The following is a 21,129-nucleotide window of genomic DNA, read 5'->3' as shown; positions in this document are numbered from 1 at the left end:
TTGAAGGCGCTAATCAGGACTGGGAAAAATTCCTGGAATTTTTTGAAGGATGTTTTCTTATTCATTAGTTAGTTTTTGTAATAGTTTAGGTGAGTTTGTTTGTGTTGAGCATAGTCTGTGAAATTCCTTTAACATATTGTGTACAACGACATTCATTTCATAATTTTGATGCTTCAAATGCTGGTGATCATCTCTAAGAATTGGTACTATCTTGATTCAAAAGAAAATGGAAAACCAATCTTGTTATATATGCCATATAGAGTAGTCAGAATAACTGATTTCTTGATGGTTGAAATTTCTTAGCACAAAGTGTGGTTTTGACACACGATTGGGGTATACTTGAACATATGAAAGAGCTAAGCACAATTCAAGAGCGACAAGGACTCCATCAATGAGAGCAGCAGTGTTACAGAGGCCACATTGCAAGGGAAATTTCTGGAGGTCTGACTTTGTGTTTTCAACAGGTATATGCTCGAACAGTTCAAAATTGATGCTATTTCACAAAGCAGAATGGTGAAATTTCTTACATATGTTGAATTACTGTTTCAGGGCATACAGAGAGTGGAGCAGTACTTGCCTTTGGTGGAGGACATAGTCCACTACTGTGAAATTCAAGCATCATCAAACGCATAGATGGATTTCAGACCTCAAGATACGATGGAGCAGTGCGTTTGCTTCCTAGTCTGTTTTCACCTCAAAGGTCCAATAATGTATCAATTCACTTGGAGCTAGGAATGATCCACTCTTTATACTGTGTGATGCTCCAAGACCGTGCTTTGGAACTTTCATCATCAGGCAAAGCATACACATTTATTCCCCGATATATGTTTTCTAAATTATGATTTTTTATTTGGTTAAAAATAAGAGTTTTTTTTATAGTTGTGTTTTTACATGCAATTAACCTTCGTATAATACATCCTACGATGCAAAATCTCAATCCAGCAATTCTATCCCATAAGTTTGCAGACGTGTTGTGCGTTTCTCACAACTGATCATTATTGGATAAATAAATTCAGAAAGATTGTAAACAAACACAACATATTGGATATTAATGGAGAGACATCATAAGTCTACTATATCCCATTCTCAGGTTCAGAAAATGTCACAGAAAAAGCAAAAACGCCAAAAGAAGAAGTAGCTTCATGGCTGAATGTGGCAGAAGAAAATATCCATGAGACTGAGCAGGTGCAGGAGGATTTCTAGAAGTCACAACTTCCTTGGAGCAGGCATAGTTGCATCGGCTTGGACGAACTATTCTGTACACTCCACTCTGTGTTAAAATGTAAACATCTCTTTTGTTATCTTGTCCAAATGAAAATATATACTCTAAAGCCGGAAGATTGCTGTTGGGCACGACTTCACACTTAATGGGAGAATCTGTGGCGCAGCTGAAAGGAGTGTCACTGGTTGTAAAGTTCCCACTGTTACGAGGAGTTTCTGACGCTGCCCAAATGTGGCTCGCGTAAAGGTCCCCGTACAGGTAACTGAACACACACAAATAGGCAAATGTAAATTAGTTTCTCAGTATAAGTATAAGCCATCATATATTTTCAAAGAGACAAAACAGAGATGGTTTCTTGTGTCTTCACCTTCCGTAGGTGCATGGATCGGTCTGGGACCGGTAAAAGAATCCACCTGATATTGCTGCAGATCCAAGTTTGTTAATATTGGAGTGGCTGTATCCCAGCACTGGGAAGATGGGATCAATGGAGTCTGCAGAAGTATTGCCCCCGGGAGTCTTCTGAGGCTCGAATTCTTGGGGGCCTTCATAGACACGCCATCCATAATTTCCTCCCTTGGAAATGATATCAACTTCTTCATATTGATCCTACAGAGATACCGAAAAGGTAAGCATCACACAGCAGTGGCAGTTTTCACACTATTAAGCGGCATTGATATTCGATAAGTTTTGTTTATAGCAGTATCTTTGAACCTGTCCAACATCAGCACACATGAAGTAGGAAGGTCTCTCTGAATCAAAGCTACAGCGCCACGGATTCCTGAGGCCATAAGCCCAGATCTCCGGTTGCAGTTCTTTGTCTTCTAAATAAGGATTATCTTTTGGAATAGAATAGTTTCCCCACAGGTCTAGTTTAGCCATCTCATCTTCGCCTGAGAATTCACCACATGATTCTGTGAAATTTGAGATCATATGAAAAAACACAGGCTTTTATAGATTATGTATCTTGATTACTTACTTGGAAGCTTGTTGACATCAACCCTCATAATCTTCCCAAGAAGCGATTTCTTGTTCTGAGAAAAGTTATAGGGATCTCCTTTACTTCCTCCGTCTCCCAACATGACATATAGGTGGCCATCATCTGGGCCAAAGAGAATTTGGCCACCATGATTTGCTGTAAAGGGTAGCCCCAATGTGAAAATCCTCTGTACCTCTCTTGGTCTTGCTTTGTCTGCCTAGAGATATCAACTCACTTGCATTATTCATTTTCTTGTTCAATCTATTTACTGAATATCTGGTTCTAATGTGATAGTGTTTACCATTGATGGGCTTGAAGCAGTTCCATTGGCAGAATACTCAGCAACAACGATATGATATTTGCAGACTTCTCCTGAATCCAAGGAGCCTAACTGAGATGGGTCACACCCGACGTCTGAATTGCAGGCACACCTCCCACTACATCCCGGAGACTTCTCCTTGTCGCAGTTGAAGGACGCGAAGAACCTCCCATTCGTAGCAAAGTTTGGATGAAATGCCATTCCCATCATTCCAAAGCTTGTATCCAGGTATACTTGGTCTGTCAAGTCAACAAACGGGCTTGATTCATCGACTCCCATCACCTCCCCCGAATCCTGTTCGGGTAAGGTGGCTAACCAGATTTTTCCTGCCAGGTTGGAGAAGAAAGCCCGGTTGGATCCATCAGGATGAGAAACCATGTTGATGTATGAGCCATTGCCGATTTTCTCAAGGCACATGCTTTTTGGCGGAGGCAGCGTGTCTGTTTTGTTAAGTGAGACAGGCTCCCCATCGAAGCAAGGAGCGCTTTCACCTGAGGCGCCACCAAACGCATTGCAGAAGTCGGACTTGGATTGCCAGAGGTCGGTTAACTTTGACAGAGTCGCGTTTTGTGAAACCACAGCCTTGCTTTGCAGCGCGGGAGCGAATGGGGAATTCAAAATCAGCACATCTTGGCATGATTGCCATACACTTGAGCAGAAGCTATCATTTCTCTGGCTTGATGCTGATGCTGATGCTGCTGTGGAATTACACAATACTGGGACTGATCGAGGCTCTGAATCGACGTTGAACAACTGTGCTGAGAATGGATCACAAGTCTGGTACATGAAAATAATCATCAGAAAAATGCATTCATCTACTCACAGACTTTTTAATGCTAGTTAAACTCTCTCTTAACATTTTTCATTGATTACAGAAGCTTATGTTCTTTATCTTCCAACAAAAAAGGAGAAAATATATTTGTAGTAAAGTTTGAGCAAAATACTCACTGCGCAGATGATAGATTTGACAGCAGAAGCACAGGAAGAATCAGAAATGTTCATGGCCTCAAACTGCTTCTGCAGCTGAACATCTTGTGCTTTACTGCAACAGACTTTGCCATCGTATGGACAGAACGACAAACGCCCCGTTTTGCTGCTCGGTTGCCCTGCGCTTGCACATACACATTAGTCTAAGAATAAAAAACAAGAAATGGCACCAAAAAACACACACATACTCAAGTTTGTGCAGAGGGGATATGAAGAAGAAGGAGATGGCAAGAACAGCAGCAGCAGACAGAGGAGACACAAATTCTTGACAGTATTTTCCATAGTGAGGAAAAAAAGGCACATGGCCACCAAATCCTTATCTTCTGCACTCCCACTATAAATGCTGAAGCTGGAAAGGCTGGATTGGAATTAAATATTCAAGTGATTATCCAGAAGCAATTGAACTTTTCATATTTCTTCATGAGAAGAAAACACTCCGTCTCTCTCTCAGCAAACCAGAAAGGTAAGTTTGATGTAAAAGGAGTCTGGACTTTTTTTTATACAAGGACTATGGACACTTTGACTTGTGCATTTACACAAAATCTCAGTGGATAGAAGTGGTTCAAAAGGAAAGCAATAATGTCTGAGACCAAATTAATGCATACATAATTGTTGGTAACACTAAATGCACAACCCTTTATCATGTTCTTTACCTCTCTTTTCAGTCTGACTTTGGCCACTTTCATACGGCTTTTGAATGTTCAAAAAGTTCAATCAACCTCAATTTCAAAAGATGAATGTTGTTCCAATACCATTAAATTTAAGAGTACGTCGGAAATAAAATTGAAATTGTATTAATCATAGATAAAATGATTGTAGAGCATCATATCATACCGATAAGATTTTCAAAAATGAGTGGGGATTCCATTACTTGGAGTGATGGTATATTGCGACAGAGATATTTGTAATATTAGACAATCGTATAAACTCAAAAAAATGGACAATCGTATCATAGCTTATCTGTCAGGAATAGATATGTTTTTAGTATCACCAAAATAAAAGTTATATCTAGTCTTCACCCTACCCTACCTACCCCATTCACTTAAAAATGGGTTCCAACCAACCAAGTGCAATTGCCCATACGTTTTGCGTTGGAGGAGACGAAGCGGGGGCTGGGTCTGTTTGAAGAGGCGTTTGTGAAATGCAGCAAAGGTCTTCGGAGGAGAGAGAATAGGGATATTGCGTTGGGGATCAGAGATAAAGCGGAATGTGAGTTTGATCGATGAATCTCTTTCACTGGGCTCGGATGATGCGGTTACATAGATAAGCACCTCCAAATTGCTGACGTCGTCGTTGCTAAATCTAAGAGCATCTCCAATGGCGGTGTTGGCACCGGCACGCCGATTTTTCACGGACGCCGGTGCTGACGCCGAACCATTGCAGCCGGCGTCGACGAAATCGGCGTCAAAATCGGCATGCCCACGCCGATCCTCACGGCGCATTGTAGGCCCCGGATCGGCGTCAGACCGGCGTCAGATTTTTTATTTTTATTTTTTTTATTTTTCGAAACACTATATATACGCGCTTTGGACATCATTTTCATTTGCACCACTTGTTTTAACGAGTACTCTCTCTATCTTAATTAATTTCTGTACAAGATCAACAACGAGAAATGAGTAATGTCGGTGGTAGTGGTGGTGGCCGTGGTGGGGATGCTGATGAGTACAAGATCAACCATTTCAGACGTCGTTTTAGGATGAGGCGGTACTTGTTTATGCGTATTGTTAACACTTTGGAGCATCGATATATGTATTTCCGCTTCAGGCACGATGCGGCTGGCAGACCCGGCCACACCCCTATTCAAAAGTGCATTGCGGCAATCAGGCAGTTGGCCTACGGGACTTCGGTAGACATGTGGGACGAATACCTCCACATCGGTGAGACGACTGCCATTGAATGTATGAAGTATTTCTGTCAGGGCGTGATTGAAGTATTCGGTGATCAGTATCTTCGAAAGCCTACCCCCGAAGATTGCCAGGATCTGCTGCGGATGCACGGGGATCAACATGGGTTCCCGTGAATGTTAGGCAGCATAGATTGTATGCATTGGGAGTGGAAGAACTGTCCCGCTGCCTGGAAGGGGTTCTACACGACCGGCTACAAGGGAAAGAATCCCACGATGATCCTCGAGGCCGTAGCTGATTACCGGATGTGGATTTGGCATGCGTATTTTGGGATAGCCGGTTCGAACAACGACCTAAACGTCATCAACTCGTCACCCCTTTTCAACGAGCAGTGCCAGGGCGTCGGTCCGGCCATCAGTTTTGTCGCCAACGACAACCAGCATGATATGGGCTACTACTTGGCGGATGGGATATACCCTAGGTGGCCCGTCTTTGTGAAGACGATCCGGTGCGCATCAGATGCGAAGAAGGCCTACTTTGCGACGCGGCAGGAGTCGGCGCGAAAGGACGTGGAGCGCGCATTTGGTGTGCTTCAGGCTCGATGGGCTGCAGTTAAGGGACCAACGCGTTTGTGGAATGTCGACTGCATTGATGATATAATGTACGCATGTATTATCATGCACAACATGATTGTCGAAGATGAAGGTGTACAACTGACTAATTGGGCCAACGGCGATAATGAAGCAGGTCCAAGCCACGGCGTCGCCGCCGCCAACGTACGAGGTGGGGTACCTCACGATGAAGAAGCCCTCCTCCAAGCACATGCCGACATGCGTCAAACGGATGCTCATATTCGACTCCAAAAGGATTTAATTGAAGAGTTGTGGGCGCTGAGGATTGCAAGACGTTAGTTTTTATTTAAAATTATGTAATTTTTTAAATGCACTTTTTAATTTAAATGAAAATAGTATATTTTCGCGTATATGTGTCGTATATTTAATTTCGTATTTTGTGTGATTGTTAATTGTTTGTTTTTCATAATTGAGTGATGTGATTGGGCTATTGCATGTCCAGTTGCTTGTTCAGTTGCATGTTCAGATGATGTGGCAGGAGGATTTTAGTGCTGATGATGTGGCAGTGACAAGGCTATGGGAGGGTTATTGCATGTCCAGAACCACTGGAGATGCTCTAAAGCGCCTTCTCACCAAAATTATTTCATTTCGTTCCCCAAATTAGTTTCGTGACTGTGTTTTAACAAATAATACCTATGTACTGTATGAAATAATATTCTAGTCTATTAATCATAAATAAATTTAATTTGGCCGATATATCTACATGTAAATGATTTAGCAACATCCAATCCATAATAAAAATATAATTAATGAAGTAAATTTATTTATCAGATAAGTAAAATCATAGACAGCATAACATCATGCAACTATGTTGAGATTATAGAAATTTATTTATATTCAAATTAAATTGGTACTATTATGTTATTGAAAACTTAAAGTTGCATAATTTAAATTATAAAGTTACAAATATGACTTTATTGAGACCAATAGATATTTGTTCGATTAAATTTAGTCTCATTAATGGCTATAATTCTATAAATTTAAGTCCGACGAAACGTTTTTTTATATTTCAATCCTTGCAACCATTGATAAATTATAGGAGTTGCACAGCCATGAACGATGAGGTATGGGAGAATTTATATAGTGGAAAGATTTGGTACGGAGAATTTATATAGAGGAAAGATTTGGTGTGGAGAATTTAAATTTTTAAATAGAGAATTGATTGCATAACTGCCATGCAATACTGCAATATAATGTAGGTGGACCAAAGCTTTATCCTTCGCAATAAATTTTTGACATTCAATCATGGTCTTTATTGTAGTCAAATACTCCTTAATTGTCTCTCCCTCTCAATGATATAGGCTGATTGGATTTTCACAAGAAATACAAAAACAAAAGCTTCCTAATATATATGTGTAAATTTGATGGTTAATTAAAACTAAAGATGAATGGAGTATATTACAGTAAGTGGGTTAAGAAAATCATTTACTTTCACTTTTTGATGTTATTAACAGGGATGCCAATTGGGCAAACCCGCTCGGGTTCGGGCTAATCCACTCGGATCATCGGGCTATTTGGGTACGGGTTATTCGGGCTGTGAATTTTTCGGGCTATAAAATTTCAGCCCTAACCCTAAATCTCCGGGTTTCTAGCCAACCCACGGGCTATTCGGATCAAAAGTGATCTATGTGTTATTTTCTACCCAATCCAATATTCTAAGTTATGAAAATAAATAGATTGTCACAAATAGTAAAATATTATCAAAGTGATCAAGAGAAAGAAAATAATAGCAATTGAAACTTGAAACAAAATACATAAACATATTACTTAATTAGTACCACACGTGAATCTGACTGCAGTTAAGTGGAAATCAAGCATTCCATATAACCCTAACTTTCAATTTGAGAGAGAAGACATAATTACAATATATACTTGATATCAATATTGCGTTTAATATTGATATTATTTTAAATGTTTAACCCATGGGCTAACCCGCAACCCACCCGTTGCCCGCATAACCGCCGACCCAAACGGGTCAACCCGTATAGCCCGGTTCTGCATTTGGATTACGATTTTCTAGCCCTAACCCTATGATTTTATAGGGTTATTCGGGTCGACCCACAGGTTTCGGACTAGATTAACATCCCTAGTTATTAATAACGCAGGTATTTGCATTTTCAGTTTCATGCATAAATTTAACAAATTTAGGTGGAATTTATTATATCCATAGCATTTAATTTCATCTTTATATTATTAGTAACAAATATTAAGGGAGGGCTATGTAATGCTATATTACTGCTTAGTGAATATTCTTCCTGCATCTTTTTCTTCGGGGAGAAAATTCGGCGTTAGGTGCCTAAAGCCCTAAACCACAGCAAATTAAGTTAATTATACGAAAAACTTTCAACATTACTGCTTGAAAAAAGACATGCATATGGAAATTATGGTAATTAAATACTGTGCAACCCATTTTACAATTGTGAATAATGAATTGAATAATACTATTAGGAGTTTAGTCGATATTTATTATGTCTGTTTACCTCAAGCCTGCCTTGCCGTAGGAATCTTTGAAACATACTAGTTTTCAAACATTGCTTTCTTCTCATGTTATATTGAGGTATATCTTTGTCAATTCCAACGATGTTGATTATCATGGCGTTTGCTGCCGATGACTAGATCCTAAGTTAAAATGTAAGGTTTGGCAGTATAATAATATATTTGAGTATTATAATATAGCCGCTGTTGGAAATGCCACAATGACTTGGCCTAGGCCTGGTTATATAGTTTCTACACTTCACATCAATCCAACAGATTATTGTATCTTGATTATGGCTGCTGCTAGTGATGTAAAAGTTCTGGGGATGTGGTCCTGCCCATACGTGAACCGGGCTCAGCTCGCGTTGTGCATCAAGTCAATTGAGTATGAGTTCATCGAAGAAAATACTTTGAAGAAAAGCGATATGCTGCTCAAACACAACCCTGTTCACAAGAAAATCCCAGTCCTAATCCATGGAGATAAGTCTGTTTGTGAGTCGTGCATCATTGTGGAGTACATTGCTGATGCCTTTGACACAGGCCCGCGCATCCTCCCTTCTGATGCCTATGATCGCGCCTTAGCCCGTTTCTGGGCAGCCTACATCGATGACAAGGTACATACCTACATGGCTACATCTTCTTTAAAATAAATCATGTATCACAAACAGCTTCTGATAAACTTATACCAATATAACTCCTGCAGTGGTATCCATTGGTCAAAGTGCTCAGACAGTCCGGCGACAAAGAGGAAAGAAAATCACTAGTTCAGAAATTGTTTGAAGGCTTGATCTTGCTTGAAGAGGCATTTATCGGTTGTAGCAAAGGAATGGCTTATTTTGGAGGAGACAGCATAGGTTATCTCGACATCATTCTTGGATCATGCTTGGCGTGTCTGAGAGTGACTGAGAAAGTTGTTGGAGTTGAACTGATGGATCCGACAAAGGCTCCTCAACTGGCAAAATAGGCCGAGAGGTTATGCTCGGACGACAGGGTTAAGGCCGTCTTTCCAAACTTTGACAGGCTCATGGAACTTCATGAGTTGATTCAAGCTTATCTTAAATCCTCTAAGTGAATAAATGGCTATAAATGCTGTGATGGTTTATTATTTCTGTTTTTTCAAAGTTATGTAATGTCATATGTTCCCGGATCACGAGCCACTCGGGCTAAGGCCATCTGCAACGCTGTCTCTTATCCGTCCCTTAACCGTCTCTTAAATTACTATTCATGGGCCACACTGTACTTTTTTACTTCACTTCTTAACTAAGGGACAGAACCTGCAACCCTCCATCTCTTATCTGTCACTTAACCGTCTCTTAAATAACTATTCATTCAATTTCAATTTTTTTTATTTCCAACAAATTCAATTAATAAAAACACACATCATTAAATAAAATAAAATTACAACATAAAATTCGTAAAATCTTGAAAAAAATAAAAAATACATAATTTAATAATTTCCTCCGCCAAATTTTGCCCAAATGTGCTCCATTAGATCATCTTGGAGTTGGGCGTGGGCGGTAGAGTCATGTGTCCTTGCCCGAATAGACAATCGTTCTTGTATAGACGGATGCACTCCACTGCGAGGCGGACTACTTGCGGTAGAGCTTCCGGGGGCTTCAGGGTCGAACCAATTTCCCGCCTCAGGTCCTTCGTCTTGGACAATCATGTTGTGCAAGATTATGCACGTATACATGATGTCGACCATACTCTCCATGAACCACGTACGAGCCGGGGATTTGATTATGTTGAAGCGCGCTTGGAGAACCCCGAACGCCCTCTCCACATCCTTGCGAGCAGCCTCCTGCTTCTGCGCAAAAAGAGTCTGTTTTGCGTTCACAGGCCTGATGCACGTCTTCACGAAGGTTGGCCACTTCGGGTAGATGCCGTCGGCAAGATAGTACCCCATTTTATACCGCCGGTTGTTAGTGATGAAGTTGAGGGCCGACGCTTTACCATCCAAAACTTCAGCGAAGAGGTCGGATTGGTGGAGCACGTTTATGTCGTTGTTCGATCCGGAGACCCCGAAGTACGCATGCCAAATTCATAGCCGGTAGTTGGCAACGGCCTCGAGTATAACGGTGGGGTGGGTGCCTTTGTGGCCGCTAGTGTACGACCCCCTCCACGCCACAGGACAATTCTTCCATTGCCAGTGCATGCAATCGACGCTGCCAAGCATCCCGGGGAATCCATGCACTTCTTCGTGAAGGTGGAGCAGAAACTGACAATCTGTCGTGCTTGGTCTCCGGAGAAATTCGCCGGTGAAGGCTACCCGGACGCCTTTGCAGAATTGGATCAAGCATATTCTCCCAGTGCTTTCTCCAATGTGGAGGTATTCGTCGAACACATCCGCCGTTTGTCCAGTCGCAAGTTGACGGTTTGCTGCAGTACATTTCTGCAGCGTCGTGTGGCTGGGACGACCGACATCGTCGAACCTTTCTTGGAAGAACTCTTCCCGGGCTGCCAATGTATTTGCGATGTGGAGAAATAGCAGTTTCCGCATGCGGAAACGTCGAAGGAAGTAGGTATCTCCCCAAACCGGGTTATCGCAGAAGTAGTCGCGGACTAACCTTGTGGTGGCTTCCTCCCGGTTACGATGGATGTAAGTCCGGGAGCGTCTTTGGGGCGCCTCGGCTTCCTCCGCCTCCCGGCGTCGATCTTCTTCAAGTGATTCTTCCATTATTCTACGCATTTTCTCATATGGATTCATTAGATCGATTAACTTTGGGGGAATAATAAAAGAGTTGATTTGAGATGAAAATTGGAGTCGAAAGAGAGATGATTTGAGAAGAATAGATGTGTGTTTGTGTGTGAAATGAGGATGAAATAGAAGTATTTATAGAGTAAAAAAATAAAAAATAAAAAGGAAAACGGTAATATTACCGTTTTTCGAATTTTAATTTTAATTTTTTTATTAAATTTGAATTTAAAAAAAAAAGATTTATTGCGTCAGCGTGACGAAACCCACTCGCGGGACGACTAGTGGGCGTCACGCATGGCGCCGGAGCACGCCACCGCGCGCGCGCGTGGCGAGACGTCTCGCGGGCCATCTCGGAGAGACGGGTGTCTCGGCGGGCTGGGGACGCGACGGGACGGTGCAACGCGTCCCGCGCGCGTCTCGTCACAGAGGAACGGGCTTCGAGCCACCCGCGTAACGCGTTGCGAGTGGCCTAATAATATAAAATGGTGGGCATAGATGTGATCTAGCTGAAAATCAAGTAATAAAGTCCTTAATTTTTTGAATCTATGTATACTGTGCTGTATGAAAACTATTAATAAGCTTCTCTGTTTCGTTTGAATTTAACAATTTTCATGCTGTATTAATGAATTTGAGAAAAATGTAGTCATGATTTATCAACCCTTTTATCTTAACCAAATACTACCAATGCAGATTTAATAATGTCGGCGGCATCAAGAATGTGGCCACTTATGGACTAATCGCAAGGTGATAAAATAACATGAAAATGATTCCAACCATTAAGTAGGTATTTTAGTATGGAATTTGCAACTTTAAAGAGATTCGTTTTGATCTTCCTTGGCCGGCAGAAATAAACAATCTAAAAATCCTCTTTTTCTCCATCATGTAGTGGAAACAGACGAATCGATGACATCAAAGTGGGAGACTTTTCACATGTCTATATAGCAACAGATGAGATCAGTAGTCTTTTTTCTTGAGTTGGAATAGTGAAAGTTAAGCCTTTTCTTCATAGTCAAAGAGCTGTGTGTCTATCTTCATTACAACTGCATCACTTCTTTTCACATAGCATCAAATAAGATAAAGCTTGCTCAGATTTTCACATCATCTATGGCAACAAGTGGTGTAAAGGTTTTAGGAGCCAGGCAGAGCCCATTTGTGAACAGGGTTGTGATGGCGCTTGAGATGAAATCCATCGATTATGAGTTAGTAGAAATGAATCCACGCCTAAAACCCGAGCTTCTTATCAAAACCAACCCAGTTCACAAGAAAATCCCAGTGCTCATTCATGGTGATAGGACAATATGTGAGTCTCTTATCATTGTTCAATATATTGATGATGCATGGACCAATGGCCCCTCGATCCTTCCTCCTCATCCCTACGACCGTGCCACAGCTCGATTCTGGGCTGCTTTTGTCGATGACAAGGTGCACTTTTCCTCTTCCCTTTTAGCCTCCCATGAATAAAATTTAGTACTTACTGACATAGTTGAAATGGTTTTAGTTGGTCCCGTTACTCGGGCAGCTTAGGGAAGCCGAAGGAGAGGAAGCTAAAGAGTTGGTTTTCAAGAAATTTTCTGAAGCATTTATGCAGTTGGAGGAGGCATTCATTAACTGCAGCAAAGGCAAGGCTTTCTTTGGTGGAGATAGTGTTGGCTACCTTGATATAGCTCTGGGGAGTTTTGTTGGTTATATAAGGGTGGCTGAGATGATGAATGAAACTAAACTCCTCGATGAAACCAAGACTCCTCGTCTGGACGGATGGGCAGAAAGGCTTTACTCCGACAACATTGTTAAGGATGTTTTGATGGACCCTCAGTTGCTTCTAGTACAACTCCAGAGGTTTCAGGCCATGATGTCAAAAGCTGCTTCTGATTGAAAGATTTTTTTCCATTGTTTAGTTGTGTTTTATCAGTGTTGTTATTGAACTGATCCTCCTATCTCTCCTCCTTACCAGATTATCATTTTCTAGTGAATTGATTATGATAATAAGCCCTTTTAGGCTAGGATTGTGATTGGGATTCCTCGTTGCAGCTTCTTCCACATGCTGCAGTTAGTATGACTTCAGCATTAATATGATAAATAGAAAAGTCCAAAGATGACTTCTTCCAAAGAGGACTTCTTCCAAAGAGGACTACTTCAAAGTGGCTGGTTTGGTATAAAGTAAACTCCAATAGTCCATGTTTTTATTCTTTTTCATTGAGTTGGGATAATGAAAGTTAAGCATATTCTTCATATATACCCAAAATACATTTGTTTTGATCTTATGAGTTTTGACATCTACTTAATCCTCGTTTTCTCCATCATGATACTAGTTTTATAGAGCAAAAGATAATTTGATGAGATGATGAATGGAACTAAAATCCTTGACTAAAACCATATATATACCCTTTGAGACATGACTTTGCTGTTGTTGGGACACTTCAGTTATTAACCTCTACATATTAATAATTTGCATAATACAGACTAGTAACATTTCATAATGAAACAACAGCAACAAGTGGAGTTGAGCTAATCTTTGCTCAATTCTTTCAAGTAGTAAACATATGTATCCCCTTTGAGAGATGCCTCTGATGTTTTTGGTTTGGCAGTGGTTTCCGGCATTCAAGGAGCTCGAGAAGGCATCGGGAGACGAGGGTAGAGGCACGATCATTGAGAGGAAACATGAAGGAGCAGTGTTGTTGGAGGAGAGGCCTTTGTGAAATGCAGCAGATTGAAGGCTTATTTTTGTGGAGAGAGCCTTAGCAACAAATGAGAATGTTGGAGTATTAGTTGAAAGTTCAAGAATCTGATGCGCTTACGTGGTAGTGAAGTGTCAGTACCAATATTTATATTATCCAATCTTTTAATAAGTACTACTATCCTATATAAAGATTTCAACAATAGGTGATACGTGCGAAATTCCTATTTTACCCTTATATAATTACTATTGTTTTAGGGGTGAAATAGTAAATTCCTAGTACTATACTTCATTAAAATATTAATGCTTAGAGCACCCGCTACGCGTCGCGCGGGTGTTTCGTATCTCGTCTCTCCGAGACGAGACGGCAGCGCGTCGCGTTGCAGCGTCCCGTCTCGTCCCTGTCTCGCCAAGACGGCTGGCGCGCGCTGGCGCTAGGCGTGGCGCCCACTCGCCGGCCCGCGAGTGGGCTTCGTCGCGCTGACGCAATAAATTATTTTTAAAAAAAATTCAAATTTAATAAAATAATAATAATAATAATAATAATAAAAAAAAAAAATTAAAACGGTAATGTTACCGTTTTTTGACCTTTTTATATTTTTTATTTATTTTTCTTTTTTTACTCTATAAATACTCCAATTTCATCCTCATTATACACATATACATACATCTATTCTTCTCAAATCATCTCCATTTCCTCTCCAATTTTCAGCTAACCTCTCCAATTTTCATCACAAAATGTCTGGCGACGGAAACTCCGGCAGGTTTGACATAAACTCATTTGGCGACTGGGGGCATGTACAATGCCTTGAGTGGTTCCGGTTCGTCGACGTCGGGCACCCAGGGCTCGTCGACGCCGGCGGGGTACCAACCACCCCATTTTGATGTGAATTCATACGCTCGTCCCTCCGCCCCGAGGTATTCGCAGGGATTATCCCAAATTAGGGAGGATTATCCGGATGAACTCAATCTGGAAGGAGGGCGAGGCGGTGGAAGCTCCAGGGCATTCGACGCCGTGGAGGAAGAGGAGGAGGCGGCCGAGGAGGAGGAGGATGTACCCCGTCATCCATACAGCCGCAAGGACACGATGGTTTTGTACAACGCCTAGGTCAGCGTCTCGTACGATCCCATCGTCGGGAATCAACAAACCCGGAAGTATTTTTGGGAAAAAGATCACCGACGCCTACAACGAGATTAAGCTAAAGGGGTCCCACAACCGCACATTGAAGATGCTCTGCAGTCATTTTGAACGAGTCGACAGAGAAGTCAAAAAATTTTGCGAGATCTACAAGAATGAAGCGGCGAATTACCAAAGCGGAGCCAGTGTAGTCGACATTCTGAGAGCGGCTTTGCGAGTCTTTTTTGAAGACAACGACAAAGAATTCAAACATGTCGATGTTTGGGAGGTGGTCAGAGACGAGGAAAGGTGGGCTGGCGGTGTCCAGTCCAGCACGGACTCGACCTCGAAACGCACGAAGCACAAGGCGGGTGGCCAATACTCGTCTAGTGAGGGCGGTTCAGGCAGCGCCGCACAAGAGTTTGCCTCACAGAAGGTTGAGGGCACGACCATCGATACATGAGGCTCCTCCCGTGGGTGCCGTCGGCCGCAAGGGACCAAGGCGGCGAAGGCGGCTAGAGGGAGGAGGGGCCGAGGCGAATCAAGTCAGGTGGACTCGGGCTCGGTCTCGGGCTCGAACTCCCTATTGTCCATGTACTTGACCGCCACGATGACGACACTTCTCGCATGACACCTCCACAATATCAAGCCCATCTTGCCGGAATTGAGTATATGGCAAGACAAATTGGTATTCCGCCTCTAGGTAGCTTGAGTGTACCGCCACCGCCTTCGGGGGATGATTCGCCGGCGGAGTAGTTTTTATAATTTCTATAAAATTGTATTTTAAATTATGTCTTTTTTATTTATTTTGTCACGAATTTAATTATGTATTTTTTTAGGATTTTAAGTTGTAATTTTATTTTATTTAATGAAGTGTGTTTTTATTAATTGAATTTGTTGGAAGTAAAAATAAAAAATGAAATTGAATGAATAGTTAAGGGATGAGATGATTAAGTGATGGATAAGAGAATGAGGTGTTGTCTTTTAGTTAAGAGATGAAGTGAAAAGTACGATGGGACCCATGAATAATTAAGATGGAGTGAAAAGTATAGTGGGTCTATGAATAGTTAAGAGATGAGACGGTTAAGTGACGGCAGCGTGGCGGGTCGCTATGCATAGCGGTTTTAAGTCGAGGTAAAGGCAACATAAAACAACTTAAAATAAGCAGTTATTAAAGTGAAACACGAAAACTCAAGAGGAAATCTCTTTGTTGAAGATGGCTGCAGCAGAGATGAAGCTGGACAGATGGGGCTACCAAGTTAGGACTTCTTCCGATGCTTGCATTTCTGCTATCAACGATTACTACCACCAGGTATATTTTTAACCCAACGTCTTTTGCATACTTTGAATTTGCTGCTGAAATTTATAAGATTGATCGACTACCCTATACCAGGCTTTTAATTTTATGGTTGAATTCTGCTATATCTCGCTAAATTCTTCGATTTCATTGAAATTATTGTTAGTTCTACCCAGGGATATGGTTCGCATATGCACTAATTCTTAGTTCTGCTAATTATCTCATTTTCTTCTTCTGAGTTACTGTTCGACTTCCTGTTAGACATTTGCCATATAATTGGGGGAATTTAGGTGAACATTGTGAAACCTAGAATTTCGTGAAATATGCATACTGATAAGTTTGTTGAATTGTTGACACGGGAAGACCTTTTCTTATTTTTCGTTTTGTTGGTTATTAGGTGCTTAGTTATGAAAGGAAAAGGTCGGTAATATTAGAAGCTCCAAAAAGTGATCCGGAGTGTGTTCTAGGCAACATTTTGGCTGCTCATTTTCTCTGCTCATCTGATCCATCCCGTGCTCCTGAATTCATCGATGCTGCCAAGTCTCATCTCGTATGATTCAATTTTGTTATTGTAAATTTATAGTTATGGTCTGAATAAGCTTCTTGAAATTCAACATGTCCTGGCATTCTTTTTTCTTTTGGGAATGTGGGCAGGAATGTGCTAGCTCGTATGAGAAGGCAGTGTTTGAAGTGATCCAATATATGATCTCTTCGGATAGAGATGACGATTTAGTTGTGCAGCAGCATTCCAAGGTTGTCATCTTTCTCTCTCACTGTGGAGAACATTTCTGTGTTTTTCAAGTTCTATTAATTTTAGCACATGAAATGTTGTTTTCGTTGTGTTTTTCTACTTCTGGTTGTAATTATATTGCTTATCTAGGTAGCTTGTACAACGGATAAGATAATATAATCAACTTGGATACACCATTAACTTTTTACTGTTTTGCTTAAATATCATATAATCAACATATACATATACTTCTTTAATTATCATCCACTAAATCTGGGAGTATAGAGTAGACCATGTTTCTTGAATTCATAATGTGCATCCCTTGGTTTAAAGAAATTATGGGAAATCTGACTTTCAGAGTATTGGATTGGTTACAGCTTTTGCAAGATTTCCCCCGAGATCTTGTATCACTGAAGAGAGCTCAAGTGCAATGCTTTTATATGGGTCGACTAGATCTATTTCTGGGAATTGTAGAACAGGTATTCATTTTGAAAAGAAAATTGCAATTATTAGGTTTTCAATAACATGCCCATCGTCTACTGTCTGTCTATTTTATCTATGTCTGTATCCATATAGCACGCGGTATCCTTTCAGTTTGGATTTACTTAACCAATAACATATTACCAACAGGTCCTGCCAATGAATGACCACGAGGATTATATATATGGCATGCTTGCATTTACATTACTAGAGCTAGGTCGAATGGAAGATGCAGAGAAAGCAGGAAAAAAGGGATATGAGCTCAATAAAGATGATGCCTGGTCACAGCATGCAGTGAGTTTCCAATTCCAATTTCCTCTGCTCATAGTAAAGGCAAAAAAGGTGCTAGGTCGACAAAGACCACAAATGCCAATTTAAGTCAAAAATATAAATATCCACTCAAGAAGGAAAGTCAAACAAACAATGTTGGAATAATTGGTGTATCATTCATTATTATGCCCGTGAAGTTAAAATTTACAAACATAGTGATATCATCAAATATCGACTTAGTACTGATAACTTACTGGCTCTCATCTTTTCTAACACATGCAGCTATGCCATGTTTACCAGTACGAGTGTCGTTTCAAAGAAGCAGTGGAGTTCATGATGAATTGTGCACAATCATGGGGTTCTTTGTCATCTTTTATGTGTGTGGATATATCACAATCAGCTAACAAAATTATTTCATGTGTTGCCTAATTAAAGACGCCTATTTAATTAGGTATACACATAATTGGTGGCACATTGCTCTATGTTACTTGGAAGGCCATGCTCCTATAACAAAAGTAGAAGACATTTATAATGAGCACATTTGGAAAGAATTGGAAAGAAGTGATGCCACCCCAGTAGAGGTCTACCACAAATGCTTTTTTTCTTCTAGAATACCTTATTCCATCGTACTTCCACATATGCCTTATCCAATTTCATCTTATGCATACAGGTGTATTTAAATGCTTCCGGTTTGTTATTGCGTCTGTATGTGCGAGGTGTGCATGATATTCTCAAGGATCGCCTAAATGAGTTAGCTAATTGTCTGACAGATCAAGTGAGGCTCCAATTTACAATACCCTTATTCACTTTTACTGAAATTCATGAGAACTGAATTTATTTTTGGTAATCCATGAAAGCTGAGTTCTATTCCGGCCCTTATAGTACCACGTTAGACTAAGCAAGGCATGAAGTGGCATACATTAAATTCATTACTTCTGTTTGTTGCTTAATGACTGCTCTGACAAGCTAAATTAGTAGAAAATGTTCTGAGTCAGTTTCTTCTTTGTGGCCTTTCCCTCATTTTTTCTTGATTGGACACCTTTATTTGGAAGGCCACATTTTTCTTCTCATTTTTATTAGACTTCATCCTGTTCACCTGTTTTGGCAATTCATACTTAACTGCGTAGCTCAGGCCTTCTGGTTTCTGGAGTGGCACCTTGACATTTTGATATTATGGACCTTATCTTGCACTGGGAGATTTAACAAAGCGGAAGAATTACTCAAGGGCTTGAACTCAAGGTAAGGAGACTTTTCAACCTCTTCTCCTTGTTGAAAGGCATCGGTTGATTCCTTCTCTCTTTACAGGGTTTCAATGATGAGCAAGAAGAAACAACAACAAATGCACAGAGGACTTGCTGTTCGTTTCTGTCATTCACTTTTTCTAAATGATATTTTTTTATAATTTGTATGGTCTGCAATGTCTGGTGTTTTACTTTGAGAAATTTATTAGCTTTATGTGTGATGTGGTCTATAAGCTAAATTAGAATTCTAAGAAACAAAAAAAACTCTCTTTTAGTTTGACAAGCAACTCCGGCCTATTGAGTCTATGTTTCCTGAACTGTTTCCCATGAAAAAAAAAAACTCAATTTGTTGTCACAAGGAAATTATGTTGTCTAATTTTGCATTGTTGTCAGCTCTACTGTTTAGAGATAAAATCAAATCTGAACGTAATGTTTGACAAATAGATGTTGATAATGTAAGCTACTAAAACCAGTGCTGGCTCATTAAAAACTTGCTTATATATGTTTGTGCGCTTCTAGCTTGCAGAAGCTCTCTATAGATACGGGAGGGGAGACTACAAGAAGGCTGTGGAACTTCTTGGGCATGACTTTGATGCCATTAATTACAAGGTATTGACAAAAGCACCTAATGATTCATCTACTTCACCTTATACTAATAGATCTAACGTGATAGCTGACTATGTTGTGCTAGGTAATCGGGGCATCTGATGAACAGCTCGATGTGTTCACTGAAGTGCACATAACTCTGCTGCTAGAAACCGGAGAAGCATCTGCAGGTATTTGCTGAACTTTTTCCAGATGTCTGCATTAATTGGTATGCTATAATAACAATGACTCGGGCCGTTGCAGCTAAAGAAGCTATTGAGAAACAACTGAAGAAACGGGAAGGTGCGCCGTTTCTATGGTCTCTCCTGGTACGTGTCCAATTCAAAATTTTCAGCTAGAGCTTTGGTTCAAGTTTCGCTTCAATTTATGCAAGTTATTGCAATATAGGAGAAAGCATGTTCGATATTAGGAATGGAGGAAGCAGCTAGTTATGGTCAGAAAGCCAAACAATTAGAAGCTGCATACTTCCATGCAGCATGATCTGTGTAATGTTGTGACATAAGAGAGGTGAGAATAAGATCGCTACGATCTGTATGTATTAGTATAAGAGAGGTAGGAATAAGAGCGATATGCCACGTGAGAAACTACTGCAAGAACACTGTCCAATAATTAGTTTGATTCATCATTAATCAGTGATGGGTTTGGATTATGAATGTTTGGGATGTCCAGATTAGATGGATTGTTAACTAAGCCATGTGAGTTTGTCTAATCATCATTAGTATATGATTAATTAACTTGATAACCAACCACACTGTGATCACGATGACCGTACTAACAAGGCCGAGTAAGGAAAAAGGGGGAGTTAAATAAATTCAGTTAACGTTAAAAAAGAGAAGCGCTACATCTAATTTACATTTAATTTCACCCAGAAGAAGAATCCCCATTTAAAATCATTAGGCCTACCCAATAACATCAGGCACAACCACATTGCTTGAATTCGAACTCCTCAACATGCCGCTACAACTCTTCCCCCGGCCCTTAATCCTCCGCAGCTCCATTGCCACCTCCCGCGCATCCGGCCGGTCATCCTTGTCTGCCGCAACACAGCGGAATGCGAGCTCCGCCACGGCGGCAGCCCCCTCCATGGCCTCCCCATCCACCACCAAAACAGGGTCCACCACCTGATGCAACAACCCCATCTGAATCCTGGGCACCACCATATCCGCCAAAGTCATCTCCCTCATCTCTCGGCTCTGATCGACGGCTCTCATTCCAGTGATCAGCTCGAGCAGCACCACCCCGAAGCTGTAGATGTCGCTCTTCTCGTTCAACCGGAAAGACCTGTAGTAGTCGGGATCCAAGTACCCAGGTGTGCACAATTTGAATAGTGCACAATTTTTATGAACATGGACCATGGTTTTTTAATCTACAAATTATATTATTAGCAGTGTGATAATTGCAAACTAATGAGGGTTGAATAGCAAAAGGAATGAAAATGAAACTAACTACAGAATGAAAGCATCATTTTTAGTAAATAAGCGTTTTTAATCTTTTATTTTAGACTAAAGTCCCAAAATGGTCCTTAATATATTGCATTTTTTTTATTTTGGTCCAAAACATT

At 40.7% G+C, this 21,129-nt stretch overlaps 4 protein-coding genes and 2 long non-coding RNA genes across 6 annotated transcripts; 5 read left to right on the top strand and 1 right to left on the bottom strand.

The window, feature by feature from the left end:
- Window positions 1–105: 105 nt before the first annotated feature.
- Window positions 106–878, top strand: LOC121798148. Its single transcript, XR_006050023.1, has 3 exons — window positions 106–203; window positions 304–464; window positions 550–878. It is a non-coding gene; the product is annotated as an uncharacterized LOC121798148 (long non-coding RNA).
- Window positions 879–1,021: 143 nt separating this feature from the next.
- On the bottom strand, window positions 1,022–3,826 carry LOC121798144 (HIPL1 protein-like). Its single transcript, XM_042197001.1, has 7 exons — window positions 3,693–3,826; window positions 3,466–3,623; window positions 2,500–3,294; window positions 2,199–2,415; window positions 1,934–2,112; window positions 1,590–1,828; window positions 1,022–1,484 (listed from the first exon to the last, which is right to left on the bottom strand). Exons 1-7 carry the CDS (start codon window positions 3,805–3,807, stop codon window positions 1,103–1,105), a joined length of 2,085 nt encoding a protein of 694 aa, XP_042052935.1. The 5' UTR covers window positions 3,808–3,826; the 3' UTR covers window positions 1,022–1,102.
- On the top strand, window positions 3,162–4,123 carry LOC121798149. The gene is made up of 2 exons (XR_006050024.1): window positions 3,162–3,297; window positions 3,473–4,123. It is a non-coding gene; the product is annotated as an uncharacterized LOC121798149 (long non-coding RNA).
- Window positions 4,124–8,748: 4,625 nt separating this feature from the next.
- Window positions 8,749–9,419, top strand: LOC121800554 (glutathione S-transferase U17-like). The gene is made up of 2 exons (XM_042200106.1): window positions 8,749–9,069; window positions 9,159–9,419. The coding sequence occupies exons 1-2, from the start codon at window positions 8,749–8,751 to the stop codon at window positions 9,417–9,419; spliced, it is 582 nt and encodes a 193-aa protein (XP_042056040.1).
- A 2,658-nt stretch (window positions 9,420–12,077) lies between these two features.
- LOC121799236 (glutathione S-transferase U17-like) lies at window positions 12,078–13,927 on the top strand. Its single transcript, XM_042198563.1, has 3 exons — window positions 12,078–12,575; window positions 12,652–12,989; window positions 13,739–13,927. The coding sequence occupies exons 1-3, from the start codon at window positions 12,258–12,260 to the stop codon at window positions 13,890–13,892; spliced, it is 810 nt and encodes a 269-aa protein (XP_042054497.1). The 5' UTR covers window positions 12,078–12,257; the 3' UTR covers window positions 13,893–13,927.
- A 2,180-nt stretch (window positions 13,928–16,107) lies between these two features.
- LOC121801212 (tetratricopeptide repeat protein 38-like) lies at window positions 16,108–20,217 on the top strand. The gene is made up of 14 exons (XM_042200664.1): window positions 16,108–16,256; window positions 16,639–16,791; window positions 16,896–16,994; window positions 17,349–17,450; window positions 17,602–17,745; window positions 18,004–18,098; window positions 18,173–18,302; window positions 18,392–18,496; window positions 18,854–18,960; window positions 19,027–19,078; window positions 19,482–19,571; window positions 19,654–19,738; window positions 19,812–19,876; window positions 19,956–20,217. Exons 1-14 carry the CDS (start codon window positions 16,161–16,163, stop codon window positions 20,046–20,048), a joined length of 1,416 nt encoding a protein of 471 aa, XP_042056598.1. The 5' UTR covers window positions 16,108–16,160; the 3' UTR covers window positions 20,049–20,217.
- The last annotated feature ends 912 nt before the right edge of the window (window positions 20,218–21,129 follow it).

This window comes from Salvia splendens, chromosome 4 (assembly GCF_004379255.2).
Source record: "Salvia splendens isolate huo1 chromosome 4, SspV2, whole genome shotgun sequence".
NCBI classification, from domain to species: domain Eukaryota; kingdom Viridiplantae; phylum Streptophyta; class Magnoliopsida; order Lamiales; family Lamiaceae; genus Salvia; species Salvia splendens.
Note: the sequence above shows the minus strand (reverse complement) of the source record. Positions and strands in the feature narration are given on the sequence as shown.